The sequence below is a fragment of the Felis catus genome, chromosome B1 (genome assembly GCF_018350175.1).
Source record: "Felis catus isolate Fca126 chromosome B1, F.catus_Fca126_mat1.0, whole genome shotgun sequence".
Taxonomy (NCBI): domain Eukaryota; kingdom Metazoa; phylum Chordata; class Mammalia; order Carnivora; family Felidae; genus Felis; species Felis catus.
This window is the reverse complement of record NC_058371.1, coordinates 86,660,575-86,677,659: the sequence shown is the minus strand read 5'-3', so window position 1 is coordinate 86,677,659 and position 17,085 is coordinate 86,660,575. Positions and strand designations below refer to the sequence as shown.

General features: G+C 40.2%; 1 protein-coding gene across 3 annotated transcripts in view; it reads left to right on the top strand.

The window, feature by feature from the left end:
- The first annotated feature begins 854 nt into the window (after positions 1–854).
- The window catches only part of NAA15 (N-alpha-acetyltransferase 15, NatA auxiliary subunit), an 83,199-nt gene continuing 66,968 nt past the window's right edge, over positions 855–17,085 (top strand). Inside the window, exon 1 of one of the 3 annotated variants that reach the window (XR_002156031.3) lies at positions 855–1,172. Coding sequence is in view for 2 of the 3 variants with exons in the window: in XM_023252791.2 (XP_023108559.1) it covers positions 1,119–1,172 (54 nt within the window). In the remaining variant the exon portion in view is untranslated. The remainder of the gene's footprint in view (positions 1,173–17,085) is intronic. The other 2 variants (XM_023252791.2, XM_003984993.6) reach the window with 2 other exon arrangements.

Here is a 17,085-nt window from a genome sequence, read left to right as displayed (position 1 = left end):
CTTCAGCGGAACAGGCCACGTTCGTATCTAGTCCGATCTTGCCTACTGCAGCAGTTCTCTAGTATCCTTGCCTGATATTCCGGTTTTAAAGATTTGAAGATTTCTGGTGATGGGGAATTGAACACAGTATTAAGCACTAGCTTTAAGCCAGCTCCAGTGGAGTCAATGTCCCTGAACTCTCCCTACCCCAAGGAGACCCAGTCATTAACTCTTTACTGTATGGATTCACCAACTAAATAAAACACTTTAACTTTCAGATGCTTCTTTGGCAGCACAAATATGGCGCTTCGGATATAGCTATCTTTCCAGGCTCACCTTAAGTAATAAACTAAATCACCGATACTCCAGCCATGCCCATTTAATTGGTAAAGCTCTCTCACGGTTTTCACACACCATTAAGCCCCTCCTTTCCATATCTGTTTCTAAGTCCCCCTGGGGTGAAGCCTTCTTTCCTTTCCGCCTCTGCTTCTTAACTAGGCACTTCACGATCAAACGCAGAGCTTCTTGAACGCCTGCATTTTAGCACTTCATGCTCAAAATGTGATCATACAGGCTGGGAAAATCTACCCAGTGAATGAAGGACCACTCTAGCAAGAAAGAACAGAAAGGCTATTTCTGAGTTGGAAGCGGCCGTAAAACGTAGCCAACCTGCCCTCTGCGCCTCCAAGACATTCCGAGGGAAGGGATGGGCGGGACCTGCCGCGACCCTCGCGGCCTCCGCCCACCGACCGGCCTCCAGGTTTCCCAGCAATCTCTAGGACAGAGGAGGTGGGGAAAGGAGGTCATCGCGCCTGCGTGCTAGGAGATGTGACCCGGGTGGGAAAGCCCTCCGCGTCCGCCATTTTGGCTACCTCTGTCGGTCTGTTCAGTTACCACGTGAACCGCCGACGGAGACCCGTGGGGGGGGGGGCAGGCGGCGGCAGCATTAAGTGAGAAAGGAAAAAAAGACAACGAGGGGAAGGGGGTGTCGGGTTGGGCGACGCGGTGACATTCGAGGCCTGGTGGCGGCGGTGGATCAGGGCAGTTAAGGCTGAAGCAGCCAAGGGACGGCGGCGGCGGTCGGACAAACAGACTGACCGAGCCGGGCGGTGGCGGGAGCAGCGGGAGGAGCCGGAACGATGCCGGCCGTGAGCCTCCCGCCCAAGGAGAACGCGCTCTTCAAGCGGATTTTGGTAAGTGTGGGACTCTGGGCAAGCAGTGGGAAGAATTTAGCCGGTACACGGGCCTGTCACCCCTAACCTCGGCCCGGCGGGCACCGAGCCACCTCCGCCAGGAACCCCGCCTTCGTACTCGTAGTCAAGCCGAATGCACCCCCTCGTCCCTTCCCTGTGGTTCCCACTTCACCCCGCGCGCCCCCGGCCACGGGCTTCCTCCTCCTGTTTCCACGCTTCGGAGGCTGTGGTTCCGGACTAGGCCCTGTTCTCTTAGCTTCTAGACTGCAGGTTTTCACCTGCCCCAAGTGAAGGGAGGACAGGCCCGGTCTTTAGCAGGGAAGCGGGCAACACAGGCAGGAGTCGCGGCCGGGGCGGGGGGGGGGGTGGTGGTGCGGGAACGCTGCCGGCAGATCAGGGTGGCTCCCTTGGAAGGAACAGGTGGTGCGGATGCGGCACAGCTCATTCATTGCCCAAGCGCGGCTCTCTCTCCATCGTCCGTCCCTCCCTCTTCCTCTCTTGATATTCACCTGTCCCCGCCCGGCCCGGGGTCACTGAATGACCTGGAAGGTGGGAAGGAAGAGGTTCAGCAAAGGAAAGGAAGCTTTCTAAACGACTCCCTTCTTGTAGTCAGTTTCATACTTGAGTTTGCAGATTCTCGGCCTCTCTTTTTCCCTCCTTTCTGGATGGAGCTGGGAAGGGGCATTTATTTCTTAGTTTCCGAGCGGGAAACAGCCCCACCCCGTACCCTACTCGGGAGGTGGGGCCCATTGCGAGGGGGCGGTCCAGCTGGAAGTGAAAAGTTTATGCACTTTTTAGTTCAGATGTTCTAGACGCGGCTTTTTTAAGGGACTGAAGTGTATTAACACTGATGCAAAATTTTAGCAAAGACAACATAAGAGCTTTTGAGATGGATCTTTTTGACGGTAGTTCGAATTCACTTATTCCCTATATTTCAAATGTGTGCAGTTTCTTTTTTTGATACCTTTAAAATGCAGTTATGTTTGGAAGGACTGTTTACATTGTAAAATATATTTTGTAGCCTTGGCGCTATAATTAATACATTGTGGCACATTTTTTGTTTGGCATGTAGTGTGTGGGTTGCCCCTTCATGCAGACTTTTGTTTGTGAAAGGATTAACTGTTTGCAAAATTTAAAACAGTGTGCATGAAAGTGTTAGCTTTTTTTTTTTCCTGCAATTTCAGTTTACATCACTTGTTTGAAAAATAGAACTCTGGGGATCTAGTTTTCTAGAAATAGGAGTAATCCATGTTGAACTAACTTTGATTTTTTTATTTTATTTTTTTTAATGATTTTTTTTTTTGAGACACACACACACACACACACACACACACACACACACACAGCGTGAGCGGGGGAGGGGCAGGGCAGTGAGAGAGGGAGACATAGAATCCAAAGCAGGCTCCAGGCTCTAGGCTCTGAGCTGTCATCACAGAGCCCGATATGGGGCTTGAACTCACAAATGTGAGATCATGACCTGAGCTGAAGTTGGATGTTTAACCGACTGAGCCACCCAGGCGTCCTGAACTAACTTTAGATTTTACAAAAATATGCGTATACCTTATGGAGTTAGTCAATTTTTGTTGAAACATTTATCAGAAAGTTATATCCAATACCACATAACTTTTACCTCGAAATCCTTATTGCCATTTTTTTTTTGTTTTTGTTTTACGAATAATGAGTGTAGATGGGACTATAACATAGTTTTAACAAAACTATTTACTTTTACATTTTTTAAAAGACTAACTGGTGTGTAGGTTCGACTGTAACAGTTTTAGGATAAAAATTTGTCTCATCTTTCTCCTCAAACCTGTTTTTGAAAAAAAAAAAAACTCAAGAAGAAAAGTTTAGAGAATACAAGGAACAGTCATAAACTCTTTACTTAAACTTAATGTGTAACATTTTGCCAGATGTGCTTTTTCTCTCTTCCCAAAGTAAGTTGCAGACATATTTCATCCCTAAATGCTCCAGCAAGATTTTTTTGAGAATAAGGACATTGCCCTGAATAACCATAATACTGTTAACAACCATTCCCTAATACTGTGGAATGTACAGTTCATATTCAAATTATCCTAGCTGTTAGGGTAGCAGTTTTTAAAAAAGCAAACTTTTAATTTTGATATAACTAGATTCACATGTAGTCAAAAGAATAACACAAAGATCCCTTGTACCCTTCCCCAGTTTCCCCAGTGCTAATGTCTTACAAAATTGTAGTTCAATATGGTAACATTGATACACTCTACCAGTCTTATTCAGATTTCTCCAGTTTACTAGTACTAATTTGTGTGTTGTATTTAGTTATGTGCAATGTTATCACAGTGTAATTACATAACCACCACTACAGTCAATATGCAGAACAACAGTTCATCTGCACAAGGATCCTTGTTGCCCTTATAGAACCACATCCTCCACCTCCTTCCCATTCCCTCTACCCCCAGACTCTGGCAACCACTACTATTCTATTCTCTATTTCTATAGTTTAGTCATTTGAAGAACACTTACTGAAAAGAATCATACAATATATAACTTTTTAGGATTAGCTTTTTTTCTAATACAACATAATTCCCTTGAGGTTCATCCAAGTTGTTGGATGTATCCATACTAGTCTGTTCCTTTTTGTTGAGTAGAATTCTGTGATATAGATGTACCACAGTTTAACCATTCATAGAATAGCAATTTTTGATTAAGCATTTTACAATTTTTTTTCTGGTTGGGATAGTTGGGCAAAACCTTTAAGTTCATTGCTAAAATCAAAGTGCTAAAGGATCTATTGTGATAAGGTATATGCAGAAGAAATGTGAAAATTACTAAAGAAAAGGGTGTATAATGTCCTTATTATATTACATTAGGAATGAAGAAAACATTACTAAACAAAAGTATAGTTAGTATTCGCTCTTTCAAAACTGCTTTTGCTTCCTCGGTTTTTATGGTGTGTTAGCTCTTTTGATTTTAAGCTCCCCTCTCCCCCCCACCCCCATCTGAAAAGTTGGGCATACTCTAATGCCTGCAATAAGTGTTGCTAGGTTGGTAATTGTTAAATCATTCCACCAGTATTCAGTTTTTGAGCTGCTACTTTGTTAGTTGTACCATACTTGCTCATAGTAAATTTGTGTAGAAAATGAAGTTAGTTTTTAAATATTTGAAAACTCAATTTCAAAATAATGAAGTATGTTTTTGCCTCAATTTTTCAAAGGAAACTTCTTATACACATCAGTTTGCAAAAAGTTTCTGTAATAGATTTGCCTGGCTTGTTCTAGTTTAGTTGATCTCTAAAATTCAGTTTTGTTGCATATTTGGCCCCTTTTTTTTCATATATTACTTAACTGTTTTCTGCTAAAGAATTGTCATAAGTTGGTCAATGTCTGCAAATGTGTCTTGTCTATAATTTGGAGAAAGGTCAGGGAGTGAATTTAATGGGATTTATATTATGTTGGAGTTTAGTTTATTTTTTTTGAAATTTATTTATTTATTTAGAGAGTACACACAGAAAGGGGGGTGGGTGGGGGGGGGAAGAGTAAGCAAGAAAGAGAATCCCAAGCAGGCTTGGTGCTTACCGTGGAGCCTGATTCAGACTTAAGAGCTTGATCTCATGAACCCTGAGATCATGACCTGAGCTGAAACCAAGAGTCAGATGCTCAGCCGACTGAGCCACCCAGGTGCCCCTGTAAGAGGTTAGTTTAAAGAAGAGTTTTTTGTGTTTACCAGAAAAAACTGGTGTTTCTGTGTTTGTATTTTTGTGTTTGTGAATTTTTTGTTGTTGTAATTCACTGTATTAACAATCTGGAAAACTTGAAAGTCGTTAGAAAATTGTGACTTTGCCCCCTCTTGATGCTGTTTATCTAAATAGTTTGGGGGTGTTACCAGATCTTTACACCACTCTTGTAGGATCTTGGTTAAGGGTAGGAAAAATGAGGTTGCCAGGGTGGGATGAAATTCACACGTTTTTATTTTTATTTTATTATTTTAAATATTTATTTTTAGGTTAGCGCAAGTGGGAGAGGGGCAGAGAGAGGGAGACAGGATCTGAAGTGGGCTCTGTGCTGACAGCCTGACAGGAGTGAGCCTGATGTAGGGCTCCAACTCACAAACCATGAGATCACCATCTGAGCTGAAGTCCGAGGCTCAACTGACTGAGCCATCCGGGTGCCCCTACACCTTTTTGGATTTTAGCCTGTTTGGACAAATTGAATATACCCTAATACCTTGCAATCAAGTGTGGGCCAGGTTGGTGACTGTTGCTGCTGCTTTCCTCTCTTCAGATGTTAATGTGAGCTGTAAGGGCAAAAAACCCAAGTTTGGGGTACTTAAAATATTGTACACCCTTAATCTATTCTTGGATTTTGCCTGAATGATTTATGTTGTTAGGTAAAAGTCTAGAGAAAGAATTTTTCTTCCCTAGAAAAGTGGTAAGAGAAGTCAGTATAGCATGGTGATATTATTTGTGATTTACTGAAAACTTACCATTTGTACTGCACAATAGAACTTTCTGTGATGATGGAAATGTTCTGTATCTGCTGTGTCCAATATGATAGCCATTAGCCACATGTGGCTATTGTACACTTGAAATATGGCTAGTGCGATTGAGGAACTGAAATTTTAAATGTAATTAACTTAAGTTTAAGTTCAAATAGCCATATGTGGTGGTATATGGTTACCATTTTGGATAGTGCACTCTGTGGGTCCTTCTTTATTCTCAAAACTTCTCAAGGTGGGTCGGTTTTTATTAAGGAAGCGGGCTGAGATTAAGATTAACAGTTTAGTGTTAGATTCAAGAATCTGTTTGTTATTTTAGGGCTTTTATACCCATACCTACCTGCCTATTGTTTATCTATTTGTTGGGGGTGGGGTTGTGTAGGGAAAGAGAGTTTGTTAATAAAGGTTTTGTAATAATTGTCGTAAGTGGCTAGATATATTGTAGATACCCACACATCGTAGGTAAATTATTTCATATGATTTATTGCCTTTAAAAAAGTGCTCTTTTTACATAACTTAATGACTCTTAGGTTGGATTTAGTTGCAGATAAAATTAAGATTAGGAATTGTTAAGTAAATTTCCATATGTACATGGAAGGTCAGTTGACTTAATTTTTCTACGTAACAGTTCTAGTTTTGCAACCCGAATGTGGACAGTCACCTTGAAATTGGTTTTAATATGCTTTTGCCTGTACTGCATGTGTTCAGAATGTAACAAACAAAAAACAAAGAAATGGAAATAAAGTTTTACCTGCTAAGAAGTCCTTTTTCTTTTGTACACAGTAGGTAATCAGATGTTTAAGCTGGTATAAATTTCCCCTTGAAAGTGTATTAGAAAAGGAGGGGCGCCTGGGTGGTGCAGTCGGTTAAGCGTCCGACTTCAGCCAGGTCACGATCTCGCGGTCCGTGAGTTCGAGCCCCGCGTCAGGCTCTGGGCTGATGGCTCGGAGCCTGGAGCCTGTTTCCGATTCTGTGTCTCCCTCTCTCTCTGCCCCTCCCCCATTCATGCTCTGTCTCTCTCTGTCCCAAAAATAAATAAAAAACGTTGAAAGTGTACTAGAAAAGGAAATGCAATTTTGCTATAATGTAAATATACTATGCTCTTATAAAATACACAAAATACTTTTTAAAAAGTCTAAAAATCTTAGGAAAAAACCTTTGGTAATGTAGCAAACTCAGTGCTTTGTTTTCCTTTATATTTCTGCCCTAAATCCTTTCTGGAATAGAATGTAGTATGAATAAACAGATAAAGGTATGTTTTTATTTAAGTTGACAAAGCATATGTTTTTTTAAATGGTTTATTGCGTGAGAAACCTGAAATGTCTCAAAGCGATTTTGGGGGGGGGGGGTTAAGAGAGTGGGTTAAAGTGCTTGTAGTACTTGGAGAATAGAGTACTCTGGTTTGAAACAAAAAAGATTGGGGTGCCTCTGGTGGCTCAGGTTCCTGAAGTCAAGCCCTAAGTTGGGCTCTTCTTTGCTGACAGCGTGGAGCCTGCTTGGATTCTCTCCCCCTCTCTCTGCCCCTCCCCCTTCAAAATAAAGAAATAAACTTAAAGAAAAAAAAAAGCATTGACCCCAGTTTAGTTTTTAATGCTAGTAGACAACTCTACATGTTCAGAAAAACATACAAAAGCTTAATAGGGAACTGAATTGAATGTTCGATTCTGTAGGTATTTTGAAGGCTTGCCGACCTGGGTCATTACTGGGGATTACAATAACTGAGTTATTTGATGATAGTAGAATTGCTATGCCAACTATTACTTTGAAGTACTGGTTAAAAGACAGCTTCTACAGAGGTAGACATGGTGCCCTGTGTGGTTGGAGGACTGGAGAACTACTGGCCAACCTGTTTTAGCTGTAGGGATCTCTTTGTTTAGTGTGCATTATTTCCTTTAATACTTGTGCTTCTGACAATGTAGTTCTCACAGAGCATTGATTCAAATATATCTTCTTTGTTCATAAAAGTGTTTTTGGACATAAAAAGCTAGGTTATATAAGGGATCATATGCAAAGGACTGTTTGTTCAGAATTTTCTTTCCTATATACCTGCATGGCACAATTCTTCTCTTAGAATTCTGTTCAGATGTTCTCTAAATGTTGTATAGAGGCCTTCCTTACCCAGAAGTCCTTCTCAACTCAATCTTATTTTCTTCCTTACTTCTGTCTATATCACTTTCTCACCTATGGCATACGTGCAGGTAATTTGTTTTATCATGTCTTTTTTTTTTTTTTTAATGTTTATTTATGTATTTTGAGAGAGTGGGGAGGGGTAGAAGAGAGAAAACCCCAAGCAGGTTTCACCCTGTCAGTGCAGAGCCCGACGCAGGGCTTGAACTCACAAACTGAGATCGTGATCTGAGCCGAAATCAAGAGTTAGACACTTAACCAGTTGAGCCACCCAGGTACCCCTGTCATATGTCTTCTGTAATTAAAATGTAGGTTCTATGTTGATAGGGACTTTTTTCTGTTAATTACCATACCCCCATTTGTTTGAGTAATGTACCAAAGTAGATATTGAATTAGTATTTGTTGCACAAAATGAATGTTAAAACAGTGACAAGAGAGAAACCTCTTTGGATTGTGTTCTTACATAAAGATTTTTGAGAAAGGGAGTTACTGGGCCTTGGCATTGTAGAATACATTGTTACATGAGGTAATGGTAGGATATCAGGCAGAACCTGTATTACCCGGTAAGACCTTAGAAGTTTCATTTATGAATGAATCATACTATTAGTTTTTTTACATGTCCTTTCTCCAGTCACAGAAACATAATAAGAGGAAATTTTATTGTTTTTCTTTTGGTTGCTTTAGCATTGGAGGAAAAATGGCATCTGGATTAAATGAGGATGTTTGTCGTGAGGAGCCTGCTGAATCAGATAGTAAGGCTCAGTCATCTGTAGTTTCATAAAAGTCTACAACTGATCCCAACACAGATTTGGGGGTGAGGACCAGTGCATATGATATTATAAAACAGGGATATAAAATGTTAGAAGGAAAAATTTTGTAGTTTAGAGTTTTAGAGTTGCTTTGTGTTTTTCAGAAAATGTAAAAGATCAGGTTGAATTTTTGGAATTGGAAAGGTATGCTGGGAAGCTGGTATGGCAGAGCAAGCCACATAAGTAATCATTGAGCCTAGGCAACCATCAGTATTCACATGTAAATACAACTTTGTTGTCTATTTATAGAGAGAAAAATTAAGATTCTTAGTGAAAAATAGTTCTGAAAAAAATGTCAGTTGCCAGCACTGATGGTAAGAAAAGCAACTGAAGAGGTTTAAAAGAGTGATGTTTTGAATATAAATACTAGGGTTTGGAGAGGAGGGAATTTTATGTTGTGATTGAAGTCTTTTGAGAAATTCCCTGGAATGTCAGCTTTACACCTAACTCCTAAGCTGTTTTACAATGCATACTGTACAAACTTTTATTGAAGTTGTAACTTTCAAAAAACTGGTTTCAAAAAACTAGTTTAACTTGTTGCATATGTTTTTCTCCCCTTAGGTAAGATAGGAATTACACTGTTTACTACTTAATTTGGAATTAAAATAATTCCTCAAGATTTTAATTTAATAAAGGCAATCTTTTTGGGCTATTTAAAGTAAAATAAAAATTGTAGCGTAGAAATAAGTGTTGGAGAGGTTAATGTTTTTGTTACCTGTTATGCTGTATTCCACTGAAAATTTCCTTGCTTCATATAATAGGAACACATTTTCATTTGAGATAATTTGAAATTTCTACCAAAGCCCACTGGGGAAATTGTAACATCATAATTTTATTTCAAGCCAGTGATTTTTTTATTTTTTTATTTTTTTAAAGTAAGCTCTAGGTCCAACTTGGAGCTTGAACTCAACGACCCTGAGATCAGGAGTCACATGCTTTACCCACTGAGCCAGCCAGGGGCCCCTAGCCAGTGATATTTATAAAGTTCCATTTGAGGGGCGCCTGGGTGGCTCGGTAGGTAGAGCATCCAATTCTTTGGCTCCAGTCATAATCTCATGGTTCGGTTCGTGGGGCCCTGCAGGACTCCCTGCAGGACTGCAGGCTGTTGGTGGAAGCCTGCTTGGGATTCTCTCTCTCCCCCTCTCTTTGTCCCTCCCTGCTCTCTCAAAATAAACTTAAAAAAAAAAAAGAAGAAGAAGATTCCATTTGATTTCATCATGTAGGAGATTATTTAGACATTCTTGTGTGTCATCTGTAAGAGTTGTTTTATCTAGATCTTGTATATAGAAGGAGAAATGAAAGTTTGCTTTGAAAGTATAGACCTAGGAAAAAGCTTTTAAGGTTGGTTGTTCCAGTTAAAAAAATTTTTTTTTCGTTATTATAATGGCTTCCACTTAATATGGTACTCTATTTTTCAGAGAGATCTCATTGGAGATTACAAGATTGTCTTTGATTATCAGTGCTTTGGAACAGAGTCAGAATCTTCAAGAGGGGAAATGAAGTAAACTAGCATTATTGAATTTTTTTTAATTTTAGAGAGAGAGCCCGCAAGAGCAAGCGCAGGCATGAGCAGGGGGGAGAGGGGCAGAGGGAGAGAGAGAATCGCAAGCAGGCCTTATGCTCAGCACAGACTGCAGCGGACTTGATCCCACGACCCTGGGACCATGACCTGAGCTGAAATCAAGAGTTGGACACTCAACCAACTGAACTACCCAGGGGCCCCTATTGAATATCTATTTTGAGCCACATTTTATACTAGGCTTTTCTTACACATTAGTTGATACAAATGTTGCATCTCTCCTTTGAGGAAATTGTAGTTAAGTATAGACAATACTTATAATTACATTGTTAAAAGTAGATTTCAATTGCTTTATATAGTTATTTGTGCTGTATCAGGACAAATGGGTTCCTAAAAGTCACTGCACTGTGCAAAATCATGCAATAAAAACCACAGGGCTTATGGGAAATGAGGTTAGCACAACAGTCGAAAATTTCATTAGTGAAGGAGTGTCTGGGGGCTCAGTTGGTTGGGCGTCCAACTCTTGGTTTCAGCTCAGGTCTTGATCTCACGGTTTGTGAGATCTGTGAGATTGAGCTCCGTGTTAGGCTCTGCCTCTCTCTCTCTCTGCCCCTCCTCTCTCAAAAATGAATAATAAACTTAAAAAGTTTTTTTCATTAGTGAAAAAAGCAAATAGAACTGAATTTAAATGATAGCACAATTTTTGTATGTTAAATAGTTAACAAATACATAAATAATATAGAGTAATTGCTGCCCTTTGTCTTGGAAAAGACCAGAAGTTTGTTTTTTGGGAAGTGTCAGGATTGCAGAGGTGCCTGGGTAGCTCAGTCAGTTAAGCTTCCTTTTGGTTTTGGCTCAGGTCATGATGTCCAGGTTCGTGAGTTCAAGCCAGCACTGTGAGTGTATAGCCTGCTTGGGATTCTCTTTCTCTTCTCCTTCTCCTTCTCTCTCTCTCTCTCTCTCTCTCTCTCTCTCTCTCTCTCTCTCTCTCTCTGTCTCTCCCCCCCCCCCCGACTCGCTCTCAAATCAATAAACTTAAAAAAAATGTTAAAAAGAAGGATTGCAGCTTATGAATTATTTTGAAGTAATGGAAGGAAAGTTGTCTGCAGTCTGAGGGAAAGTTGTAATACCAGATATGGATGTGTGTGCATAACAGCCAGAACTGTTGTAGCTGGCAGATGTTTAAGGTGTATGTCTGTCCTCTACATGCCTGTGTGGCTTATTTCAGCTGGGTGCAGTTTTCTTTGTTCACCTAGTACTCCTGGTAGACAAAATCCCACCGAAACAGTCATGAAATTTGAAATGTAGTATGTTCAAAATATTCCTTAATATGTTAATCATGTTGTAACAAACATGTATTTTCATAGCAAGCATTGTAGCAGAACTGACTGTATACATTGTCTAACCTAGTGCTACAGTGATCACACAGGCTAAGTTTGGGTAACTTCTTTCCCTCTGGCATGTGACTGTTTACTAATAAGCAAGAACTTCTTGCATTTAGTATCTGAGCTAGTGTCACATTCTTTGCCATCTTAGTTGCCACTAAGAAGACAAACTTACTTCAGTATTTTCTTTGTTAAGGAGAAGCTTTGTTCCAGATTATCAAAAGTTTCAGGCTAATTCATTTTATTTTTAAAAAGTGTTTACAGTAAAACCTTGGTTTGCAAGCATAAATTATTCCGGAAGCATGCTTGTAATCCAAAAGCACTTGCATATCAAAGTGCATTTCCCCATAAGAAATAATGGAAACTTAGATGATTTGCTCCACAACCCCAAAATATTCCTATAAAAATTATTACAATACTGTAATATAATACAAAATAATAAAATGCAAAATACAAAGAAAAATAAATTAACCTGCACTTAACCTTTGAAAACCTATGTAACTAGTGTGAGGGAGACACGAAACAGGAGGGCTGTTGTGTAGGACAACTTTCACTGCCATCACTGATGGAATCACTGCTATCTCTTGGGTCAGTGGAATCTTTTTCTGCATGGGGGCCATTGTATATGCGTGCACACATGTTGACTACGGTATAGTTTTAATAAACTCTCGTCATATACTGTTATACTGTGTTTAATGTAACTGGCAATAAGGCACCAGAGGAAAGGGTCTATATCCGCCGACAGCCTGACCTAGAATGAAGCAAAGCACTCCCAAGCTTATTCTTTTATGGGAAAACAAAGGACTGTCCGTAGGTGCTTTGAAGTGACAAAAACTACACTAGTGCCTGTTGTGGGCACCTTCCAACATTCTGAAAAATCATTGATTTCTGCTGAACATCTTGGCCTGAGACCAAGTATCCAAGCATGAGAGACGATCACCCACAATCCTGCAATGAAAGGGAGAGGGAGGCAGGGGACTGTTGGTTCAGTTGTGATCATGTGACATTTGGCATCGCGTACTCATATTGCAAGACATCGCTCATTTATCAAGTTAAAATTTATTAGAAATGTTTGCTTGTCTTGCAGAACACTCGCAGAACAAGTTACTCTTAATCCAAGGTTTTACTGTATTTATTTAATTGGAGAGAGTGAGCTTGCAAGCATGAGTGGGGGAGAGGCAGAGGGGGAGAGAGGGAGAATCCCAAGCAGGTTCTGCTGTCAGCGCCCAGCTGGACGAGGGGCTCCGTCTCACTAACCGTGAGATCGTGACCTGAGTTGAAATCAAGAGTCGTATGCTTAACTGACTGAACCAACCAGGCACCCCAGGCTAATTCATTTTCAAGATTTTTTGGGGGGAGACGATATTTTATTTATTAAAATTTTTTTATGTTTATTCAAAAATTTTTTTAAAGTTTGTTCATTTTTTGAGGGGGGGAGGGGCAGAGAGAGAGGGAGACACAGAATCCGAAGCAGCCTCCAGGCTCCGAACTGACAGCACAGAGCCTGACTTGGGGCTTGAACTCAGGAACTGTGAGATCGTGACCTGGGCTGAGGTCGGACGCTTAGCCGACTGAGCCACCCAGGCGCCCCTATGTTTATTTATTTTTGAGAGAGAGAGAGAAAAAGTTTGAGCGAGGGAGGGGCAGGTAGAGAGGGAGACAGAATCCAAAGCAGGCTCCAGGCTCTGAAGATGTCAGCAGACCTCTGTGAGGGGCTTGAACTTGGGAACTGCAAAATCATGACCTGAGCTGAAGTCAGAAGCTTAACCGAGGCACCCAGGGATTTTTAAATATCCCAATATTTTAAAAACAGGAAATAAAATATTACACATTTTTTCAATTTGTGTGTGTTTTTTAAATTTTTTAAAAATGTTTATTTTTGAGAGAGAGGGGGACAGCATGAGCAGGAAGGGGCAGAGAGAGAGGGAGACACAGAATCTGAAACAGGCTCCAGGCTCTGAGCTGTCAGCACAGAGCCCAACACAGGGCTCGAACCCGTGACCTGAGCCAAAGTGGGATGCTCAACAGACTGAGCCACCCAGGCGCCCCTTCAATTTGTGTTTTGAAACAATTTTGATATTCAGTGGAGGGAGCCTGGTGTGGAAAAAACAATGAAAAGATTCTGGGTTTGAATCCTGGCTCTGTTTTATCCCTTACCCTTTTTAAGACTCAGTTTGCAAATCTGAGTAAAAAGATAGAACAGTACTTTTCTGACATACCTCACTGGTCAGGTAGTGAGATACATATAAAAGTACCTGGCAGACAGTAAAGCATGTGAATTAGTACTTGCTTTGTTGTAGGTTTAGTCTACTAAGAACTTCTGTTTTTTCATTTATTTCATCTTTGTTTTATGTTGTCCTTATGTGTCTTATAAACTGATATTTTTATTTTGTATATTTTTTTGGTATTTAGGAAGTTTTATATTTTTGTTCTGGTCAGTTAACTTTATATTTATACCTTTGAAGATTCCCCTTGTCCTCTTTTTTCTTTTTGTCTTACTTATTAGGCTTCTACTATTTGATTTGTTAGCTTTATTTTTATTTTCATTATTTTTTTTTAACGTTTATGTATTTTTGAGAGAGCGAGCATGAGCAGGGGAGGGACAGAGAGATTTAAAGCAGGCTCTACACTGACAGCAGCAAGCCTGATGTGGGGCTCAAACTCTCAAACTGTGAGATCATGACCTGAGCCAAAGTTGGATGCTCAACCCACTGAGCCACCCAGGAGCCCCTGTTTTGTTAGCTTTAAATTAAATCCATTGAGGGGAGTCTAGCTGGCTAATTCAGTAAAGTGTGTGATTCTTGATCTCAGGGTTGTAAGTTCAAGCCCCACGTTGGGTGTAGAGATGACTTAAAAGTAAAATCTTAAAAAAAAAAAGTAATAGGACTTGAAAAAAAATGAATCCGTTGAGTCTTATTTTCTTATGTGTGAGACAGTGAATGAGCTTATTCTACTTTACTGGTTTTTTTTCATGTCTCTTTTTCCTTTGACATTTTAAAGTTATTTTTGCTTGGTGAGAGTATGTCATTTTATGTACTGTTCTTTCACCCTCATCAATACCTTTGTTTTAGATTTAGTTATATGATTAAATATAGTTTATATTCACCAGCAGACCTTTAGTTGAAGTTTTCTCAATCATCTATTGATTGGATGAAGCTTATATACACTAGAAATTCCTGAGCAGTGCTTGTGGAAATCTCTTAAGTTCTTACACGGTTAAACTTTTTCTCTAGCCTTGATATTTGAAGGGCAGTTTGGCTGGATTTAAACTCTTTGGCACACATCATCTTTGGTTTTTTGAAAATATCGCCCTGCTCTTATCTTACTTGTATGTTGCTGGTACCACCATAATTTCTTTGTAGATGATTTAGCCTTTCTTTTTAGAGACCTGAGTGGTTTTTCTTTATCTGTAAAATTGAATCATTTTACTTGGATTATGTCCCTGTGTTGACTCTTCTGGATATATTTTCCCTGGTACATGGTTTCAGGTTGGGAGAGCACAAGCAAGAGAGGGGCAGAGAGAGAAGGCCAGAGGATTCGAAGTAGGTTCTGTGCTGACAGGCTGACAGCAATGGGACCGATGTGGGGTTCAAACTCAAGAACTGTGAGATCATGACTTGAGCTAAAGTCAGACACTTAACCGACTGAGCCACCCAGGTACCCCTAGATCATATATCTTGAAGTTTAGTCTTCAAGACTGAGATGTGGTTGTGTTTTTCCTGTTTCTTTAGATCAGTCTGTACCTGTTTTATATTTTCCTGTTCGTCCATTATTTAAAAATTTGAACATCTGATTTGAGGTGTTCTTTTATATTTTCATCTGGCATATTTAATTATGCTGTAAGATGTACAGTATTAGTTATTTTTAATTTGCCATGGAATCTTATATTACATGTTTCCTTTTTTTTAATCACTAGGCTTTTTGGTGTGTTTTCATCTGCCACAGGGTTTTTTACTTTTTTTATTCTGTATACGTAACTTGGTATAAGTGCTGGGTTCTTTTTTCTGTTCAGGTTATTTGTGATGGATTTTACTAGGCCAGTAGTATACATAGTTTTACTTTTGGAGTGAGGTTTGTGTGACTTCTCAATCTCTTAGTTCAAGAGAGCACCCTCTTGTTGCTACAGTGAATTGTTTTTTAAATAAATATGTCTCTCCCCTGCCCTTTCCAGTTGTTCTATCAATATTTTAGTAGGGTCCTCATCTTCAGTGGCTTCTTTCTCTATCAAACCTTCAAATGTCAATTCCTTCTAAGGTGGCTCCTTCTCCTTGAAAGCCATGCCTTGCTTGAACTGCTACTTTGGTCTTTTTTGTTTTTTAAGTTTTTATTTAAATTCCTGTTAGTTAAAATACAAATGTAAGAGGCGCCTGGGTGGCTCAGTTGGTTAGGTGTCCGACTTCGGCTCAGGTCATGATCTCATGGTTCGTGGGTTCGAGCGCCATGTCGGGCTCTGTGCTGACAGCTCAGAGCCAGGAGCCTGCTTTGGATTCTGTGTGTCCCTCTCTCTCTGCTCCTCTCCCACTCATGTTCTGTCTCTCTCTGTCTCTGAACGTTAAATAAACATTAAAAAAATTTTTTTAAATACAGTGTAAATTAGTTTTGGTTGTACAGTATAATGATTCAACACTTGGATATATCACCCAGTCAGTGCTCATCACAGCAAGTGCACTCCTTAATCCCCACCAGCTGTTTATCCCATCTCCCTACTCACCTTCCTTCTGATAGCCATCGGTTTGTTCTCTATAGTTAAGATTCTGTTTCTTGGTTTGCCTCTCTGTTCTCGTTTTCCCCTCTGTTTTGTTTCTTAAAGTCCACATATGAGTGAAATCATATAGTATTTGTCTTTTTCTTACTGACTTTTTTTGCTTAGCATAATAATACTCTAGCCAGCTCTCAGGGGCTCCTGGATGGCTCAGGATGGCTCAGTCAGTAGGCTGACTGACTTCGGCTCCGGTCTTGATCTCACAGTTTGTGAGTTCGAGCCCTGCTTCAGGTGAGCTTGTGCCCGGCTTTGGGTTAGTATGAGCCCTCCTTCTCTGTCTCTGCCCCCCCCCTCCCCCCCGTGGGATTCTCCTTCTCTGTCTCTGCCACTTGCTTACTTGTGCCCCCTGCTTCTCTCTCAAAAACAAAACAAAACAAAAACAAAAAACCTCTCTAGCTCCATCCATGTCATTGCAAATGGCAAGATTGATTCTTTTTTATGGCTGAGCAATATCCCATTGTGTGTATATATCACATATCCTTTATCCACTCATCAATTGATGGGCACTTGGGCTGTTTTCATAATTTGGCTATCATAGATACACTACATCAGGATGCATGTATCCCTTTGAATTAGTATTTTTGTATTCTTTGGATAAATACCTAGTCGTGCAATTGCTGGGTTGTAAGGTAATTCTATTTGTAACTTTTTTTTTTTTTAAGATTTTATTTTTAAATAATTTTATACCCAGTGTGGGGCTCGACCCCACAACCCTGAGATCAAGAGTCGCATGCTTTACCAACTGAGCTAGCCAGGCCACCCCTATTTTTAACTTTTTGAGGAAGCTCCAGATTGTGTTCCACAGTGGCTGTACCAGTTTGCATTCCTACCGTAAGTG